Source organism: Sinohyriopsis cumingii, chromosome 11 (genome assembly GCF_028554795.1).
Source record: "Sinohyriopsis cumingii isolate HCF-2022 chromosome 11, ASM2855479v2, whole genome shotgun sequence".
NCBI lineage: Eukaryota > Metazoa > Mollusca > Bivalvia > Unionida > Unionidae > Sinohyriopsis > Sinohyriopsis cumingii.
In genome coordinates this window covers 99,367,603-99,386,892 of record NC_142971.1, presented here as the reverse complement: position 1 = coordinate 99,386,892, position 19,290 = coordinate 99,367,603, and the positions used below count along the sequence as shown (strand labels likewise).

Sequence of the window (19,290 nt, the reverse complement as noted above, 5' to 3'; positions counted from 1 at the left end):
GAAAAAAAAGAAAAAAATACTGACAATTAAAGGGATAAATAGACCAACTGGAAAAAAATCTGACAATTTTTATTAAAAAGCATGTATGTATCCTATCAAGATTAATTAAATATTCAAGTTGTTACTAAAATTGTAGGGGCCCCAAGTGGCCGAGTGGTCTAGAGTGCTCACCGTTCCGGATCAATGCCATCTCACCTCTGTCTGCATGGGTTTGAGTCTCGGGCTCTGCCAATGTGGATATGTGAGAAAGCTTGCCGGTAGCTTCTTGTGGGTTGGTGGTTCTTTCTGGGGTTTTCCCGGGTTCTTCCTCCACCATTAATACTGGCCGCCATGTATAGCCTATCTTGTGCTGAAAAATGGTGTTAAACCCTATCACAACAACAACTAAAATTGTAAGCAATTTGATATTTGACAATCATACATGTACATGTACCTGGTTAAAAACGTATCAATTCTTACGAACTAAAGAGAAGTTTCACCATCAATGCAGATATGCAGACAAATAATCTAAAAGTTTGGATTTATTAAAAGTTACATTGTTAAAATTAGCATTTTGTTCAAATTACCATATATATTCACTTATAAGGTGAATCCTACTGCAAATTACACAGACCCAGACCTGCTGGCACATTATGCAACCGCAGTTATGGGTCTGTGGAGTTTCTTAGAAGTAATCAGTAGAGCAAACAACATAGATCCTGATCTGCAGGAACATTATGCTACGGCAAATCAGGAACTATGTTGTTTGCAGTTTTACTCTTCTTATAAGACAGTATATACAGTAATTAACAAAATAATTCTTTGGTTCAAAATATATCAGCTGAACTGAATTTCTAACATAAAGCTGCTGAATATGTGTAAAATACAGTGAAAATTGTAAATACCTTGATTATTCTCATATATGTACCACTTTTCCTATTACTTTTCTTGTGAATGTGCATCAAACAAGGGAACTTTTCCCAAAACTGTGTGGTCATCCAAGGTACCTAAATTCTATCAAGGAAATTACTTATATTGACTGCACCTAGTTACGTGTAGTAATCATAACTTTTGATAAACTGTTCAGCACTTAGGTACAGGGCAATAACCAGCAAAAACTGCAGCAGGAAAGTGATTTGTAAATTTGGGTATTTTCAGCTGATGATTTTAATATAAATTATCATGGCAATCTGTCAAAACTATAGGATTAGTTGTACTAATGAGATTGTGTTGTACACTGCATTAAGCTACAAGGCTTAAGAACAAATAACAAATGTGGTTGGACAAATCTTTCTCGGTTGATCACAAATCTAAATCTCAGATTCAACTTCAAGAGTTGTATCATCTCCAAGCCAGGTCTTTTGATATAATAAACAACTTTGTACACAGCTTTTGGGCCTTCTCATGTGGTAGTTTGTGTTGTAGTTTGCAGAAATTGACATAATTGTTTGAGATAGTGTGATCATGGATTGTGCAGGATATGAAATTAATGTATTCACCTGTGTATACTGTATTGAGTAAAATTCTGTTGTGAGGTGTTTTCAAAATAAGTTGTGTAAAGGATTTTGAATTTTCAGTAATGGTGGCTATATCTGATTGCAGATCAGTACTTAAATGTTTCAGTATTTTTCTCATTTTAATAACTTAATGGCAGATAGCCATCAATTATGAAAAAGTTGAAAGCACTCTATCCCAGAATGCTTCTAGTCAAATTTGGTCAAATTCTCTTGAGCAGTTGTTTTTGGAAGCCTTTAAAGGTCTTTCTGTTGTGTTAAAACAGCCATACTTGATGGTGAATCAGCCCTATTTTAAAAAATTTTGAAAGACCAGCATGCTGTTTTCTTCAAATTTGATTAAAAGATCTTTTGAGAGGTTTCTGAGACATTGCTTTTTTTATTTTGAGCTACATCAGCCATACTGGATAACAGATCAGCATCCTCTGAATAACTATTAAATGCCTTGATGCTCTCTGTAAATTCAAAAGTGAATTGGTCAAGCAGTTCTTTAAAAGAAAGTTGCAAATAACAAATGGGAGGGACGATGGGCAGCAAATGATGCATGATGGACAAAGGACCATACAATTTAAAAAAATGTACCATTGACCATAATACATGTTCTTCTCATATTCAAACACAAACAGGGGTCCCATGTGGCTGAGTGGTCTAAAATGCTCACTTTTACTGATCACTGCCATCTCACCTCCCTCTGCATGCATTTGAGTCTCGGATTCTCTGGTTCTGCCAAAGTAGGTATGTGAGAAAGTTTACTAGTAGCTTCTCATAGGTCAGTCATTCTTCCAAGGCTTTTGTCTAGTTCTTCCTCCAACAGCTATACAGGCTGCCATGATGCACAGTATTAAACCCATGTAAATATGTATAAAAGTTCATACATGGCAAACAAAAGAAGAAAAACAATATCTTAACATCCAACTATACTGTATATAAGGTTTTAACAAGACCACATACAATAATGGCAGCTTGAATAATTTCTTCTGGATAAAAACGAATACTCTCACAAGATTCCATTTAAAAATGAAAAATCTTGCATCAAAATATATGTAACAATGAAAATGTCAGCAATCTGAATGTAAATCTATATCTCAAATAATATATTAAGGAAGTGATTTGTGCGTTATATGTCAAAAAAAAGTTCCTTAATGTTCACTGTAAGTAACTGTTAGACATTAGATCATATGGTCATTAACATACATGTACATTTAGGCTACGGCATGCTTTATTTAATGTAAAGTGTAGTGATTTGTAGTGTGTGTGTGTGTGTACATGTGTGTGAGGTGTGAGAGAGTGGAGGGGACATGTATATGAACTGTTCTTAGGTACTTTAGCCAAAGATTATGTATAGCTATGTCACAGAATAATTGCATGCGCAATTTTTACATAATGCATTACTAGACATTTATAGAAAATTTGAATAAGTATAATATGTCATTTTCCATTGCTGTAACCAAAAACAATGCTTATTTTAAGTATATATTTAATTTTACATAATAATTTTATGTGCCATAATAAGCAGATTACTAAATGTCTCTAAATTTTTATGTTGATTTACAGATTTTTTAATACTGTTTTTGAAAGAAAACACAATTGTGCAGAACTTGTGCATTTTGACATTAGGGATGGCAGTAGACGGAAACATGCAACTACTTGCAGACAGAGGAAGAAAAGAGGATGCATCAGAAAGGATACCATACACAGTCACTAATAAGTCAAGTCCAACTGCAAAATGATATAGACCCAGGTCATATTGTGCTAGGAGATCTAGATCTATGCAGTTTGTTAGGAGTAATCAGAAAACAAGCAATACAGACCACGATCAACTGAGCACATTATGTGATGGCAGATCAAGGTCTACGCAGTTTACATTTGTACCCAACTTATAAGTGAGTACATACTGTATGTGTCCATGGTGAATTTCTTATTTTTTGTGGAGAATAAAAGTTTCCTTCCCTGCTGCATTCACTCAATTGCCAGTTAAACAGAATAGTGCTAAAAAACGTCTTGTGAAATGTTGGTGTTGTCATCATTATGAATATTGTCTCCTGGTACAACATATTGTCATTAAAGAAAGTCATGTGCCTATTTATATGTGAAATATGAAACAGAAATAATTGTATTTTCTGAAGGAAATAAATGGTATAAACTGAAACATTATCAACATCTTTTGATCATTCTGAGTCCATCTGTCCATTATTTTGATTTTATGAGCTTTTATGTGCTTATAATTATTTTCTTTTTATTGTCACAAATATAAAGATTCTAACAGACAATGCGGATGTGGGAGGTTGTGTGTCTGATCCCCGGCTGAGTCATACCAAAGACTTGCAAAAATGGTACCAACAGCTGTCTCACTTGGCGCTCAGCATTAAAAGGTTAGTGTTAGGACTGGTCAGCCTGGTATCAGGATAATGTGACTGGGTGGGACATCATGCTACATGTCTGCGGCATGATGCCCCAGTGCTAGACATCACTATAAACTGTTACACTGTAGACATCATAGTGATATGACTGAGAAATTGTTAAAGCTACGTTAAAAATCCAAATGACACACACACACCAACAGACAAGGAAACAGCTGTAAAAACAGGGACTCTCCTACCATTCCCAAATGGAAGAACCAACAAAATTGCAATTTTATGTTAAATGAACAACAAAATGATAAACACAAGAAAATGAATTTAGTTGTTTTAATAGTTACTTTTAAAATGATCTCTGGATCAATAAATTCAGGTCCAACTTACAGTACAGCTCATGCAATTTTTCAAAACTCCATGTTTTGCAATGGGGGTGGAGAGAGATAGTGGAGAAAAAGAGTTGCCGTGGTGTCTCATGAAGTATAGTTCTCCACACAAAACTTTCTCATGAAGTTGATCACCACCATAGGGTGGATGTAGTCTTGATAGTATGTGCATGATTTACTCTTTATGACCCCTGTAAACATGCTCTAAAGAGAGAGAGAGAGAGAGAGAGGGAGGGAGGGCAAGAAAAGGGCCATCCATTTAGTATGTACACATGGAGGCGGGTTAACCCAAATGCATACTCTTGCGTATGGGGGTGTCTACTGATAACACTGGTCAACAGTGAAATCATTACTGACTTGAAAAGGCCCTAATCTGTAGTATTTTGGTGTGCCGAACACGAATATAACCGTGAAAAATTTGTATTGGCTCTCGTTTTGAAGATATTCATATACCTCATTTTCTATGTTTCACTGTGTAAATTTCTCCAGTAGGACTGCAGCAACATCCGGAATAATGATGTAACATTGCATAATACCATCATGCTCACATCATCCACAGTTGATTGCATCATTTTCTGATGCAATGCAATACTAATGCCATGCGGCTGCTGAAGTAAGTTGACGTCAGCAGTGTACTATACATGTGTAGGCCTATTATACTAATGCCAGGCGGCTGCTGAAGCTGACGTAAGCAGTGTACTATATAAAGCCCAATCAGATAGGTTCAGCATTTAAAATATTTTAGACGTTGTGTGAGACAGTTCAAGCTACTGTTACATAAAACTTATTATTTTATCCATTTACGTACAATAAAGAACAGTAATGCCTCGAAAGTGTGTTAATACCGCGGACAATTTTTGCTATATTTGTGGGGAAGTGACATTTGCCAACCAGAAGAAAAGTATCAATTTTCAAGTGAAGAAGGCATATCATCTTTACTTCGGATGCAAGGTTGGTGACCAAGACAAGCCTTGGGCTCCGCATATATGCTGTGCTACATGTACAACACAGCTTTCACAGTGGTTGAATTGCAAAAGGTCATCAATGCCGTTTGCAGTCCCAATGGTGTGGAGAGAGCCAAGCAACCACCAAAATGACTGTTACTTCTGCTTGGTTCCTCCTCTTTCCGGCGGAATAACGAAGCGAAAGAAGTCGAGAATAGTCTACCCAAACATTCCGTCTGCATTGAGACCAGTTCCACATGGTGAGGGACTTCCTATTCCAGAACCTCCAGCAGAATATTCTCTTGATTCATCTGACGAAGACAAAGGTGAGTCGACCTGTTCTTCTCCTGGTCCATCAGCATGCAGTGATCCAGATTTTCACTGTGGTGCATCATCAACCCCACACAGAATAACACAGGAAGAACTAAATGACCTGATTCGTGATTTGGACTTATCAAAGAACAAGGCAGAATTGCTAGGATCAAGACTCCAACAATGGAATCTTCTAGAAGAAGATGTCACAATTACTGCATATCGAAAGCGCCACCAGCAATTGGAGCCTTTCTTCAGAAAGGAAAGTAATCTGATATTCTGTTCCGATATTGAGGGCCTCATGAATGCTTTAAAAATCACTCATGACCCACAAGAATGGAGACTATTTGTGGACTCTTCGAAACTGAGTCTCAAGGCTGTGCTTTTGCACAATGGAAACATTCTTCCATCTATTCCAGTAGCGTATGCTGTCCACATGAAAGAGACATACGATAACTTAAGGCAGCTACTGAATTCCATTGAGTATAACAAGTACAGCTGGCACCTCTGTGGTGATTTGAAGGTAGTTGCCCTTTTAATGGGACTGCAGCAAGGATATACAAAATACATGTGTTTCTTATGCGAGTGGGATAGCCGAGCAAGGGAAATGCACTACATGAGGAAGGAATGGACTCACAAGCAGAATGTAGCCATTGGAGAGAAGAATATCCAACACCCAGCTCTGGTTGAGGCTCAGAAAATCTTGCTACCACCCCTTCACATCAAACTAGGTTTGATGAAGAACTTCGTGAAAGCCATTGACCGGACTTTGCCAGCATTCCGATACCTGCATGAAAAATTCCATCGACTCAGCGAAGCAAAGATTAAAGAGGGAGTTTTTGTGGGTCCTCAGATTCGAGAGCTTTTCAAAGATGACCGGTTCAACAACTTGCTGGAAGGTGACGCGAAACAAGCATGGAATGCTTTTCGCCTAGTTTCTACAAACTTCCTCGGAAATGTTAGGGCAGAAAACTATAAGGAACTAGTAGAAGACATGTTGATGAAGTATAAGAAACTTGGCTGCAATATGTCTCTAAAGATTCACTTCCTTCATTCCCATTTGGATTTCTTTCCTAGCAACTGTGGTATTGTTAGTGATGAACACGGCGAACGTTTTCATCAAGATATCGCAACAATGGAACAAAGATACCAGGGAAAATGGTCCACTACAATGCTGGCTGACTACTGCTGGACACTCCTCAGAGATGCTCCCGAACAGCTGTACAAGAGACAGGCGAAGAAATCTAAGATGTAGTCAATGACTTGATTTTTTATAGGTAGGCTATTACAGTTGACCTTTTACTATTGGAGTGCATTTCATTATGTAAACATTAATTTCTTGCAGATTACAAAAAAACTAGAGCCAATTTTGCAATTTGACTGTCATATTCGTGTTCAGCACATACAAATTGATAAGAATTGACTAATTTTATTTCAGTAACATGACTTTTGTAAAAATTTGTTGTCCAGTGTAATATACTTACACATAGGAAACAGGGGGTGGGGCTGGTGAAACCTTGATTTGTCTAATACACAACCTGTTCAACTGGGTTTAGTCGCATTTAAATTTTAGTGGACACAAGACAAACTTTTTAAAGTTATGCAGCTTATTTCTTTGATGCAGCCAAACATTCAGTGGCAGTGGACTATCTGTTTTTTTAAACATGTTTCTGTGTGTATTTAATATAGGCCATTCTATAGAATTAGTGGCGTGCGTCAAGTGTACATACGCAGGTGGGGGAGTGTAAAAAAGTATGCATGTTTACAGGAAGGGGGGAGGGGTCAAGCTTTGCCAGATTTTTGCATACGTACTAAATGGATGGCCCCAAAGAAGGGCACCAATTTATCCACATCATATCTCATATGTCCACTTTTTGATGCTGAAACAAAATTGATCATTCAGTTAATTATAAACATTTCCTAGTTATACTGGAGATAATGTATGTTACATAATACCAGATCAAAAATGTTTAGATAATATTAACATAATAACAGTACCTCACCAACTGTATTAATATTATATTTGCACAATAACTATAAAAAAATTCATCAGTACTAATTCATCTGAATCTATAGAAGCATTCATGTACTTATTTCTGTTCCAGTCCACACAGTAAACTTTTTAAGTGATCATAAAAGAGTCAGGGATATTTTACTTCCTGCAATGGAATGAGCGATAAATGTCATACCACAAATTCTGATTGTCACGTGCACAAGTTCTCACTAAAATAATGAACGATTTCTTCTGACATTCGATTAAGTAACTGAAACTTGAGAAAGCATGATTCTGGTGATTGCTGCATCAACATGCAAAAGCAAACATTATTGCTAAAAAAAAGAATCATTAAGATTTCATATCTTTAATTTTAATTTTAACTATACTATTTTGTATTAATTATCATAGTAGTGCTTCTTTTACAATCACAAATGATCAAAATAGTCATGCTATATACAAGCAGGTGGACATTTTTCAAAGTGCAAAATAATAACCTAGTGTAACAGAATCTATCAAAATAGTTTTTTATTCCTATTGTCATGACAATTTTGTGTGTGAACTGATATTCTAAAGGCACAACAGCAGCTCTTCTGCTGATTTGTTTGACAATAACAATGTACTCGGGGATAAATGATTCTTACTGAATAACCATAGGCTATTCCATTACTTGATTCTTGTTAAATAAAAGTCAATTTTTTTGCATTTATCTGTTTATTGTCTTCTATTCCTTGCATCAGTCAGATTAGTTTTAAATAGACAAAGTCTTGCTCTAAACTACATACAAAGATGTAATTTGACCTTATGTTATTAACAGCACTTGATCATTTGGCTACCTCTCTGAAGAACTACCTTTTCTCAAATTAATTCCTGCCTTTTAAAATTTACCAACTGAAATTATAGAATTCATCTATATCAAGATTTACTTGAACTGGGATAAACATAAATATCTACTGTATGTAAATACTGTACATCAATTATATACACACAAATTTACATCAATAAATAAACTTGAGCATCAGATCAAATGTTTTACTTCTCTGTTCATTTTCCTACTGCATATTACGCATATGACAGAAAAATGACAATAACCTGTTCCATAGTATTTCTAGATCATTACCTGTTTTTAGTAAAGTTCATCTCTTTCTCATAAAATATGAAATCCAAATCAATAAAGTGAGCATGCAAGATATCGTAATCAGTTGAACTTAACAAAAGAAACATTTTTTTGTACATGCTTTGGTAACAGTGTAAGTATTTCCTGATCGCCTAGCTTTCTTCAATTAGCAGCCCCATTGTTCACACAAAATTAAAAAGATACCATGAAAGTTTTTGTGATTTTGCTTATGTTTTGAATTTCATAAATAAGGCAAAATTAAAACTGAGAATTTTTTTATGCTTGACATGTTCAAATTTTAGGCAATCTTCAGAATTAAACTATGCAAATCTGTTGATTATAGATGTACACACACAGAAACTAAAACCTGGAAATGTTTGTAAGTGGTAAGAAAAGAACCACTAGACTGTACAGCATCATGTAGGAAAAATTATATTAGACATTATACCTTCATTGGAGGAAAAAAGAAGAAAGTTAGTATATGTGTTGTGCATAAAAGTACAAAGTTTGTGTATGTGTGGTGTGTACTTTATTCACAGTAAACGCTGCTGTAAAGCAGTGGTTTCCAAACTTTTTGGGACCACCACCCACCCTTGGTTATCCTCCCTGCCCCCTGCCTTACCCCATAAAAAGTATTATTCAGTATTAGCTCCTCTTTCACCAGAACCACCCACTGCTGTAAAGCAATATACCACATACAAAAACATGGCAAACACTATTCAAATAAATTAGTTCACATTTTTAGGGGCTCAATAACCAAATGCTCCAACAACCACAAACAGGAAACTGCATGCTTTGTTATCTGCATCATTATAATTATAAGAAATAGATCAATATTATGGTTAGGTTACTGACATATAATTTCCAAATAATTTACTATTATTTTCTATTATGAGAAATTTTTTTTAAAAAATTTTCCCCACATAAAAAGGAGAAAATAATAGTTACATGTGGAAACAATACATAAATGCAGAATGTCCTAAATTTGTTGGAAATTAAAACTAAATATCTGAGATTTGACAATTTTCCACATTATTATTCCTATCATTGATAAAATGAATTCAGACTAATTATGAACAGTTGTCAAGCTACTGTTGCTGATGGCGGGACCAATTTGGGCTGTTACAACATGATAAGTTGGATGGCTAAGTACGATAAAATCTCCTTTCCCAACTTGAAATTGATATCATCTTTTGTTGCTAATCCTTGTCAATATTTTATAACAGTGTTAAGAATGATTACTGACATGATTTCTGTAAATATCTGCTGAAATCAAGTCTTTATTTGGGAGAGACCATTCCATTTATTGAAAGAGGGGGTGGGGTAAATGCTTCAAAGCAACTGCCCTGCTCCGTTTTGCAGTATAAAAATAGACACTTCATTCCTCATTTTCTTTTAAATTTTTTTATCTTGTGATGAAAAGTGCAAAAATATCCCATTTGGAAATAACTTTCTTGCCCCATACATGCAACGGTCAGTGCCATACAGAATATATGCAGTCAGAAATGAACTAGTTCGAATTTGTTAATATTCAGTCTTGTGACAGTGCCATTACTGCTTAAGGACTAGCACATGGTTTGCATTTCTGTGTAAATTCTGTGTTTTATTTTTATTGTTTTTTATTTTGTAAAACAGAAGCAGTAGTCAATTTGGAATATAACTGTCCAAATATCAGAGGATTATTTTTCCATTGGAACAATTTGATAAAGTTATGGCTTTCAAGAGAAGCTCAACAAGGTGTACTTCTCATCAAGTCAGTGTGTAAGTCTGTTCAGATTTCACTGAATAAAGTAAAAGCATAAAATTAATGCAAAAGAAATTGATTAACTTTTTCTAAACATACACTCAATGAATATATAAAATATTTGCTCTTTTTTCTATACTGCTCCAGATGTGGGAGGTCATGGGTTCGATCCCTGGCCGAGTCATACCAAAGACTTACAAAAATGATACTAACAGCTGCCTCACTTGGTGCTCAGCATTAAGAGATTAGTGTTAGGATTGGTTGGCCTGGTATCAGGATAATGTGACTGGGTGGGACATTATGCTACATGTCTGCGGCATGATGCCCCATTGCTGGATATCACTATGAACTGCCACACTGCAGACATCGTAGCGATATGACTAAAAAATTGTTAAAGCTACATTAAAAATCCAAGTCACACACACACAGACTTTTTTTTTCAATTGTCCAAATATATGACAAAAATAAAGATGACTGATTATTCGAATGGTACTTGGTTATAAATCACTCTTGATGTCTCAGTCTTTCCCTGGAGGTGGGGGAAAAGGGGTGGAGGTGGTGTCTTCATTCATTGATTGTTCAAATGTCAATTAACAATACTGACCAAGCCTCAAAGGTGGTGATTTGTAGGTCTTGATTCCTCCACCATGGACCAAAAATATAGGGATTAAGTCCACCACCACGAAATTTGGGTGGTTGGGGTTGAAAAATCATGTGAGCTGTACTGTATTTTCTTCTCACAATAAATTTAGAATTCATCAAACTAAGAAATTCATTCAAGTAACAGTATTCAAAATATACTATTTTTAACATAAATATTGGTATTTGAACATAGAAGAATACATCTGCTTGCTAAAGAAAATAAACATTATCATATAGCATTTTTCACTCTAAAAATAATCATGATGAAATAGAAAACACAAATGTATGATTTTTGAATTAACAAGAAAAGTTGTTAGCAAAAAAACTTACAAAGAGCATCATGTGCTACAATTTGTTCAGCAGGGTCTTAAACAATGCTATCTTATGGAAACAAAAGAGGGTGAATCCAATAAAAATGCACCAAAATGATTTAAAATACTGGCAATCAAACTAATACATGAGTTTGTCAGTAATAAGCAACACATAAAGCAAAACTGGAAAAAATGGATAATCACTACACCATAGTATTCACTTACCAGCCTGTTTGTGCCCCCTTCCAATTTTAAAAACAAAAAGCATTATGAATTTAAAAAGTGCACACAATTGTCATTTAGTTCATCAATTTATAATTTCTATCTGAGTGTTGCCAGGTGGACCATAACAATGTACACTTTTTGATATTTAAAAGCCAAACACTGGGTTTCTTTAGTAGCATGGTTGCCATGTTTGCATGGACAAGTCTTATTTTTTTCAGACAACATATATAATGGAGATTGCCATCTTCAGTAAGCTCCTAACAGTTCCACAAATTTCCTTAACTTAGGAAATTACATCTGTTTGATCACATGTATAAAAGAGTTAAACCTGTTTATTTCAGCTTTGGTTTAGAAATAATAAAACCTGACCCTGCAAATGTCAGATGATGACAAGAGGTTTTACTGAAAATGGACAGTTCTTGAAACCAGGAAAGAACAGTGAGCAGTCTTTCCGGTCATCTACATTAAACAGCTTCTGTCTGGTTTGAAATGCCAACAAGATGACAATGTTACGGGCTAACTGGCAACAATTAGATTACAAATTATATATTTTGATGAATGAAATGATTACATTTTGTGCATTTTTTATACCCATGATGCTTTTCGTTTATAAAATCAGAATGTGGGGTACAAACTAATGGAAAGGTGAGCAAATAATATAACCAATGATATTCTCATCTTGCAATATATCTCATTTTAAGTAAACAATTGAAAATTATCAAGATCTTAGTTCTCAATAATATAAAGCTGCACACCAAATCTGGTTGAAATTCTTTTACCATGGGTAAAATTATAATGCAGAAACCAAAGTTTAGCAGATTAGGCAATCAGGGGCCAAAACTCTGGTAGATGAAAACTTGGAATGTTAGAAATAAAATTCATTCAAAGTCTAATCAATTTAAAGCTGCATACTAAATTTAGCAACAGATGTAACACAGAGGGCACATGATTCATCCTTCTTAACGAACTATTCCCTACTAATAACCTTGACCGTTGAGCTTTGGACTTGAATACTGGTTGACAAGCTGTGGATCTGGATAAAGTTCCATCAAAATAGCTGAAGGTCTGGGGACCAATTTATTAGTTTAGAGTCACACTATGTTTGAAAATCCCTAAAACTCATGGTTTTCAACCTTGTAAAGAACCTATACTGAACAAAACTGAAAATATTTCATATATACAGCAGTGATTACTTCATCCAAAATATTACTTTAATGAAGATGAAAGTGGATTATAAAGAGGCTGATTAATAACAAAATCACTGCCATGAAAATGTCTCAAAATGACGAAAAACTGAGTTAGGAAAAAATAAGCAGTCACTCTTGTACACTATAGTCAAAGACCTTGCTAGCACAAATGTGTTTCTGCACTAGAATCATCCCCTTGTTCATAGAACATTAAATCATTTGTTCTTGACACCACTGCAAATATTGGAGAAGCATGGTGATAATGTATGGATGTCTCTACAATAAAAAATGTACTCCATGGCCACATGCAATCATAAAAAACTGTTTAGTGATATGTCAATGGCCATAGTTATTGTAAATGATGTCATAGAATGCTGGTGATAAAGTTATTTCAAGGTCTCATCAAGATAAATCTGCATGTCAGATTATCTTAAAGTCCATCCATCTTTGGTAACATAATGCCATGGAAACCAAAGTTAGGTAAATGGGTAATCAGGGGCCATAACTCCCACATATGATTTTGTACCAGTCTGGAAATCAAATTCATTTATGGTTAAATCCAAAGTCAAATCTAAAACCCAACAATCCTCAGTAAAGTTGTGCTGTAGAAGCCAAAGTTATGTGGATGGGCACTCAGGAGCTATAACTCCTTTAAAATGATTTTGTATAAAGCTGGAAATCAAACTTGTTTAAGGTCAGATAAAGTTACATCTTGAAATCTAATTATTCACTTTAAATTCATCCTGTATATATCAAAGTTTGAAGATTAGGCATTCAGAAGCCATAACTCCTGTAAATAATGCTGTGGAAGGCTGGAAATTGAACTTCCTTGAGGCCTTATTAACATAAAGCTGCATACCAAATTTGGTTGAAATCCAACCATTCCCAGTGTAGTTGCTTTGCACAAACAAAACTTGGCATTGATGCAATCAAGTCATAGCTCATCTAAATAACAGCTAAGAAGGTTCAAAATTAAACCCTCAAAATTAAACCCCTTTCCAGGGCCTCATCAATATAAAGCTCACAACCAAAATTTGGTTGAAATCCAGCAATTCTCAGTAAGGTAATTTAATTGTTGACAGAGAGATCCAGGGATGGGAGGAATAAACACATTTGAGTCCTTGGAACCTCCCTCTATCTCATCTAGTATTTGGACCATCTTTACCAACCATGGTCCCAATCTAACAAAACCTTGGCTAGCAAAGGTGTTTGTAGAAGGAACTTTGTTTAGACTCAAAATTCCTGAAATGTAAAAACATGTCAAGTGCAAAGAACAAAAAGGTCACAAAAAGTAAAGTTCAACAATTATGGCTCCAACAGGTTACAAATGTGTGGTACAAATGTTAACAGTTTAATCTTTGAAGTTCAAAATTCATTTACTGAGAACTTTCTTCGAGCCATGCTTAACAATCCCTCCTGTCTCTAAAAAATAAATAGCTCAAAATTTCATATCTTTCTAAGTGAAAAACAAATGCAACAGCACTGTATCAAACTAATTTTACAACTGAACTTCACCAGCAATATGTAGCAGAGTGCAACTTGCTATTTATTTAGTTACACTGAACATATAAATACATTGGGAATACTTTTTTAACAATCATTACTTGTCAACAGAGAACAAAATTAACTGCATATGTTTATTACATTCTTTACTGTCTTTTGTTCAAACAATTGGACGTAATTAAACAATCATAAGGTTCTTTCTCAATACATCACAATGATACATAAACAAAGCAAATATCCAGTAATTATAATCACTTTCAACACATTAAAAGAAGCAGTATTTAACCAGAAAAGAAAGAAGAGAAACCCCATCACAGTACCTGAAAATTGGCTTTAATGCAAAAGGTAAACAAGGTGTGACAGACAGATGGGCACACTGGCAAGAATTAGATTATTGTATATAATCACTTATAAGTCCAATTGCAATCTGTACATACCCATATGGCAGATCTAGGGCTATGCAGCTGCTAGGAGTAATCAGAAGAGCAAACAATGTATACCCTGATGTCTGAACTGTATACAATAGCAGATTAGAGTCTATGATGTTTGCAGTTGGACTTGATCTAAAAGCAAATATAATTGGTATATACTCCTACAACCTGTAGTAGGGTATAAAACTGTTCAAGAAACATGGTTGCCCCACCACAGTGCCTGAAAACTGACCTAATGGTAAACAAACAACCAAACTAACCAGTAATGAATTGATAGATGCATGGATAGACAAGGGTAACACAAAATGCCCCAACCACTGTCATGGTAGGGCACACAAATTAACCAAAACAAATATCAAGTTCTGACAGATATCATATTCCATGAAAATGTTGTATTACTTGGTTGATGTTTTTTTCTTCATATTCTCTAAAAAATTACATTAATGTTGAAACAGCTTTTGCCAACTGTTCTATATATACAGATGGCATTTGAAAAAATGGGTGAGTAAAAAAATTCATCAAATTAGTACACTTTATAATATGTTTCAGTGTTTCAATATATTAATTGATCAGTAAAGTGGACAACCATTTAGGAAGTAAAAAGTTGGCAGTTTATGTAAAAAAATAAATGTTAGCTGGAGTACATTCTCAATTTCATATATGTAATTACAATCTGAACTGACATTTCAATGTGTTTGCTTACCTAAAAACTTTAATTTCAAAGACTAGCTTTTACTGATCTCAATGAAGTCAATGCCTGGCTCTATCTTACTTGATGCTCTTGTTAAAATTTCACTACTGGACAGATCAGAATGCTTAGGATTCAGAATTTCTGTTTGACCAGAGACATGATTGATTTCTTTCAGAACCAACTGCCTGTAATAATAAGAAATGGGTTTCACTGACAGAGTTTTCTGAGTCAGTGCTGCAAGTCTTGGTATAATGGGAATGACAGAATACTTGTCAGTGAGTTCTGGACTGCATTGTGCAGATCTTGAAATTTTCTCGGTTACAATCGGAGATGTGGCCATATCAGTGAAAGATCTTTTAGACTGGTCATTCTTTTCATTAAAAAGATCATATTCTGTCAAAACACCATCATACAAAGTAGCATCTTTTGTGAAATCCAGCCCCACTTCATCTCTAGATAGGTTAGGCCTACTTAAGCCCTCACAAAAGGCAGAATCATCAGTTTTACTGCAAGAAATAGTTGTGAACACTTTGCATGTTTTATTTGGGACTTCATTCTCTGATTCCATGTGGTTTTGATGAAATGCATTTTGATTTGCACAAGAGACTACAGACTCAGCAATATTATCTAACTGCTCAGGATTTGCAGATTTGTGCATTTCTTTCATATCGGCTTTAGATATTTGAGGATTAACCTTTTCATCCAACTTTTCATATGAAGACTGATATTGTGAAGAATCTTGATTAACTTCTGTGGTCTGTAACTTTAACTGTTCATCTGTCATCTCATATTGATTGAATATATTTCTGTGGGGCATTTCAACCATTTCTGTATCAATATCTCCTCTATTCTGATCAAGGCAGATTGAATTTTTACAGGGTTTTGAATGTAATAGACTTGCAGATCCAGCCAACCTGTCTGTATTTCCAGCATATTGTTTTATTTTTATGTCCTCATGCACTTCAGCTGTTGATAAATCTTCATAAGATATGTATTTGTTGGCAGGTGATGGTGGATTCTTTGGCTCAGAAGTGTCATCTGCTGAAGCCTTTCCATCCTCAGGTAGTGGAACATTTTCCACCTGTATGAGAACAAATGTTACCTTTGTTAATTGTTAAAATCACTGCATATCAACCAAACCATCACTAAGGTCAAGTGGGTATACTGCAACTAACCAGACTTATGATGACATTTATAACCAGAGATGAATAATGAACTGTTGTATATAATATGAATTCCAAGTACTGTCAAGGAAAATAAATGTAATAATTTAAGAACAAAAGCCATATTTGATGGTAATATATGGCTAATATGCATATAATGGGAAATATAAAAAAGCAGTTAACTGAGACATTGTGAACACAAGATTTTTTTCACTGGTTACCATAAATTATCTCTATGTAATGAGGAAAGTTAACAAAACTTGATGGGTCAAAAACTGATTTTTCAGTGAGAACTATTTGTGAAAAATCCATGGAATAACATTATTCTGATCATATATTTTATTCAAATATTATATGCTAACTGCAATGTCACTATCCACTAGTCATGTAAATCAGCTGAAATTTAAAGAATAATGATCAGAACAGGTAAACTACTGATATTAATTGGTTGGAGATATTTTCTATATTTTTCAGGAAATTATCACTGTCTTAAGGTTATCTACTTACCTTATAAAAACTATGATTGGCTGATAATGATAACTGGTGACCAATAACAGTATGTGTCTGAAATGGTCTATCAATAATCTAACATACATGTTTGCTTGTGATGCTGAGAAAGCATTATGATTAGAAGTGTTAAAACAGAAGAAAACTTGGAATCATTTAAAATGATCTACTGAAAACTAAGACCAAAATCCTTGCATGTTTGACTTTTCTGACTAATCTTTGATTATTCTGATTAACTGTCACACCACTATCAAGTACTAATGTTAAGTTGCCACCAGAAACTTAAGGGTAATTTGTGAGAGTATAGCTTGTTACAAGAAGCGGGACATATTAAGTATATGAACAAGTACCTGACTGAGATACCATGACAGTTTTATAACTATTTGTCATAAAGTTAAACAACTGCTATTAATACTACCAAATTTACATCATCTGCACACTATGTTCAAGTTTAACCATTTTTTGCTTGAAATGCAAAAGATGATAATGAGTAAAATGGGAAAAAATCAATATTCTTGCTTTGTTGGGCACAAAATTGTCATGCAAGCCAAATAGTTGCTTAAGTGGCACCCACAAATATATCACAGATTCCATCATCCCTATGATATAAGATATGAATTAGATTTGCTGATGTATACATTAAAAATGATAATAAGTATTAAAAAAAGTAAGTGCAGGAACCAATATTTGTTTGCTAGACTACTTTACTTTCTTTGTGAATTCATGACTTCATCTATAATCTACATATCAGTTATAATTCAAGTATAAAATTAATAACAAAATTGGATGATTTTAAACTGACATATTATATACTCTTGGTTCTTATCAAAGTCTGTAAATGGTTGCTTTGACCCTGAAATAGTTACAGATTTCATCATAAATATGCCTAATTGAGAATTCAAGCTAAAATTTGACAGCATGAAATAAACTGTAATTCATTTTACAACATTAGACCAAATACATTACATGCATTAGTAATTGTAAATTGGGGGATATGCCTAACATGACTGCATAATTCAATATTGTTTATCATATAACCATCACATTTTCACTGAAATTTCTAGTGGCAAATGATAAACATGTATGTTGTTTATTTAAGTAGATGCAAATCTGCACAACATGATACAATTTCTTATTGTTATATTTAATTTTGTTTAAAAAAGAATTGTTATCATTTGTGCTCATTTCAACTTTTTTGCTCTACTGCCAGAGGCAGATAGCATTACATTCAAATTTCATATAAATTTTCCTCAAAATATACTTTTTTTTACCTGATCATATCCTAAAGAAATCATGTAAATATCAGCTTCATCTAAATCTGTAAAAAGAAAATGGTTTTAAGACATACTTTAGAAGAAATTTCTTATTGGTAACATGTGATACATTTGAGCAATACTTTCACAGACTCTTATTGTGTTGGTTAAAAATGAAAATAAGTCCTTCACTGATACATTTATATCTTCAAAATTGTGTTAATTATTCAACTGAAACTGCAACTTAAAATTTACTATTCTGGTAGATAATATGATAATTAGCTTTAAAAGTGATCAAAACTGATAGGAAGAAAACAATAAAGATCCAGGGGAATATCACTTTATGTTCTTATTTTGAATTTCATCATGTGTCAAAATCTAATAGGAGAGGACTAAAAGTTGAGCTGAAAATGACTTTCTAGTCATTCTAATGATAAAATCAGTTAAAATAATTGATACAATAGAAATAAAGTAAAATCTAGACATAGAATAAGGTTAGTACTTACCAGCATATTGTTTCGCTGTATCAGTGTCTTGACTAAATATATTGTCACACATGTCCTGATCATCTAGCTGACAAACCTGTATAGATAAGATAATCAAGATGAAATAACATTCGTTTTTTTAAATTCAGATTTAATATTCACTCTTTATATCATGGAATTAATAAAAAATTTAAAAGACAACATACAAGTGTCAGTCATAATATTTCGGGAAAGATATGAAACATCTTTCATTTTGAATATCTAGTTATTAGTTTACTAAGGATGGATGCCATGATGATGACTGGAACTAGCATTTTGTTTAAACAGCAAAAATGATTATCTATGGAAACATTTGACAAACACAAGCTACTTCCACGGCTCATTATCATAATCCTCACAGCTCATACTCTTTTGGAATCTATCCCTGCCAGAAGGCAGCCCCAGGGTCATCTACAACTTCATACATTGACTTTGCGCAATAATACATGTGCACAATGACTGCATTCTACCTTTTATCTATTGCAACAGACTGAAATCCAAAAAGAGATG

The 19,290-nt window shown here is 34.2% G+C and overlaps 1 protein-coding gene across 1 annotated transcript in view; it reads right to left on the bottom strand.

Moving 5' to 3' along the window:
• Window positions 1-8,500: 8,500 nt before the first annotated feature.
• Window positions 8,501-19,290, bottom strand: part of LOC149789099 (uncharacterized) — an 80,659-nt gene continuing 69,869 nt past the window's right edge. The window contains exons 10-12 of the mRNA XM_089975298.1: window positions 18,763-18,838; window positions 18,275-18,321; window positions 8,501-16,414 (exon numbers count right to left, since the gene is read on the bottom strand). Of these exons, the coding sequence (XP_089831424.1) occupies window positions 15,368-16,414; window positions 18,275-18,321; window positions 18,763-18,838 (1,170 nt within the window). The 3' untranslated portion in view covers window positions 8,501-15,367. The remainder of the gene's footprint in view (window positions 16,415-18,274; window positions 18,322-18,762; window positions 18,839-19,290) is intronic.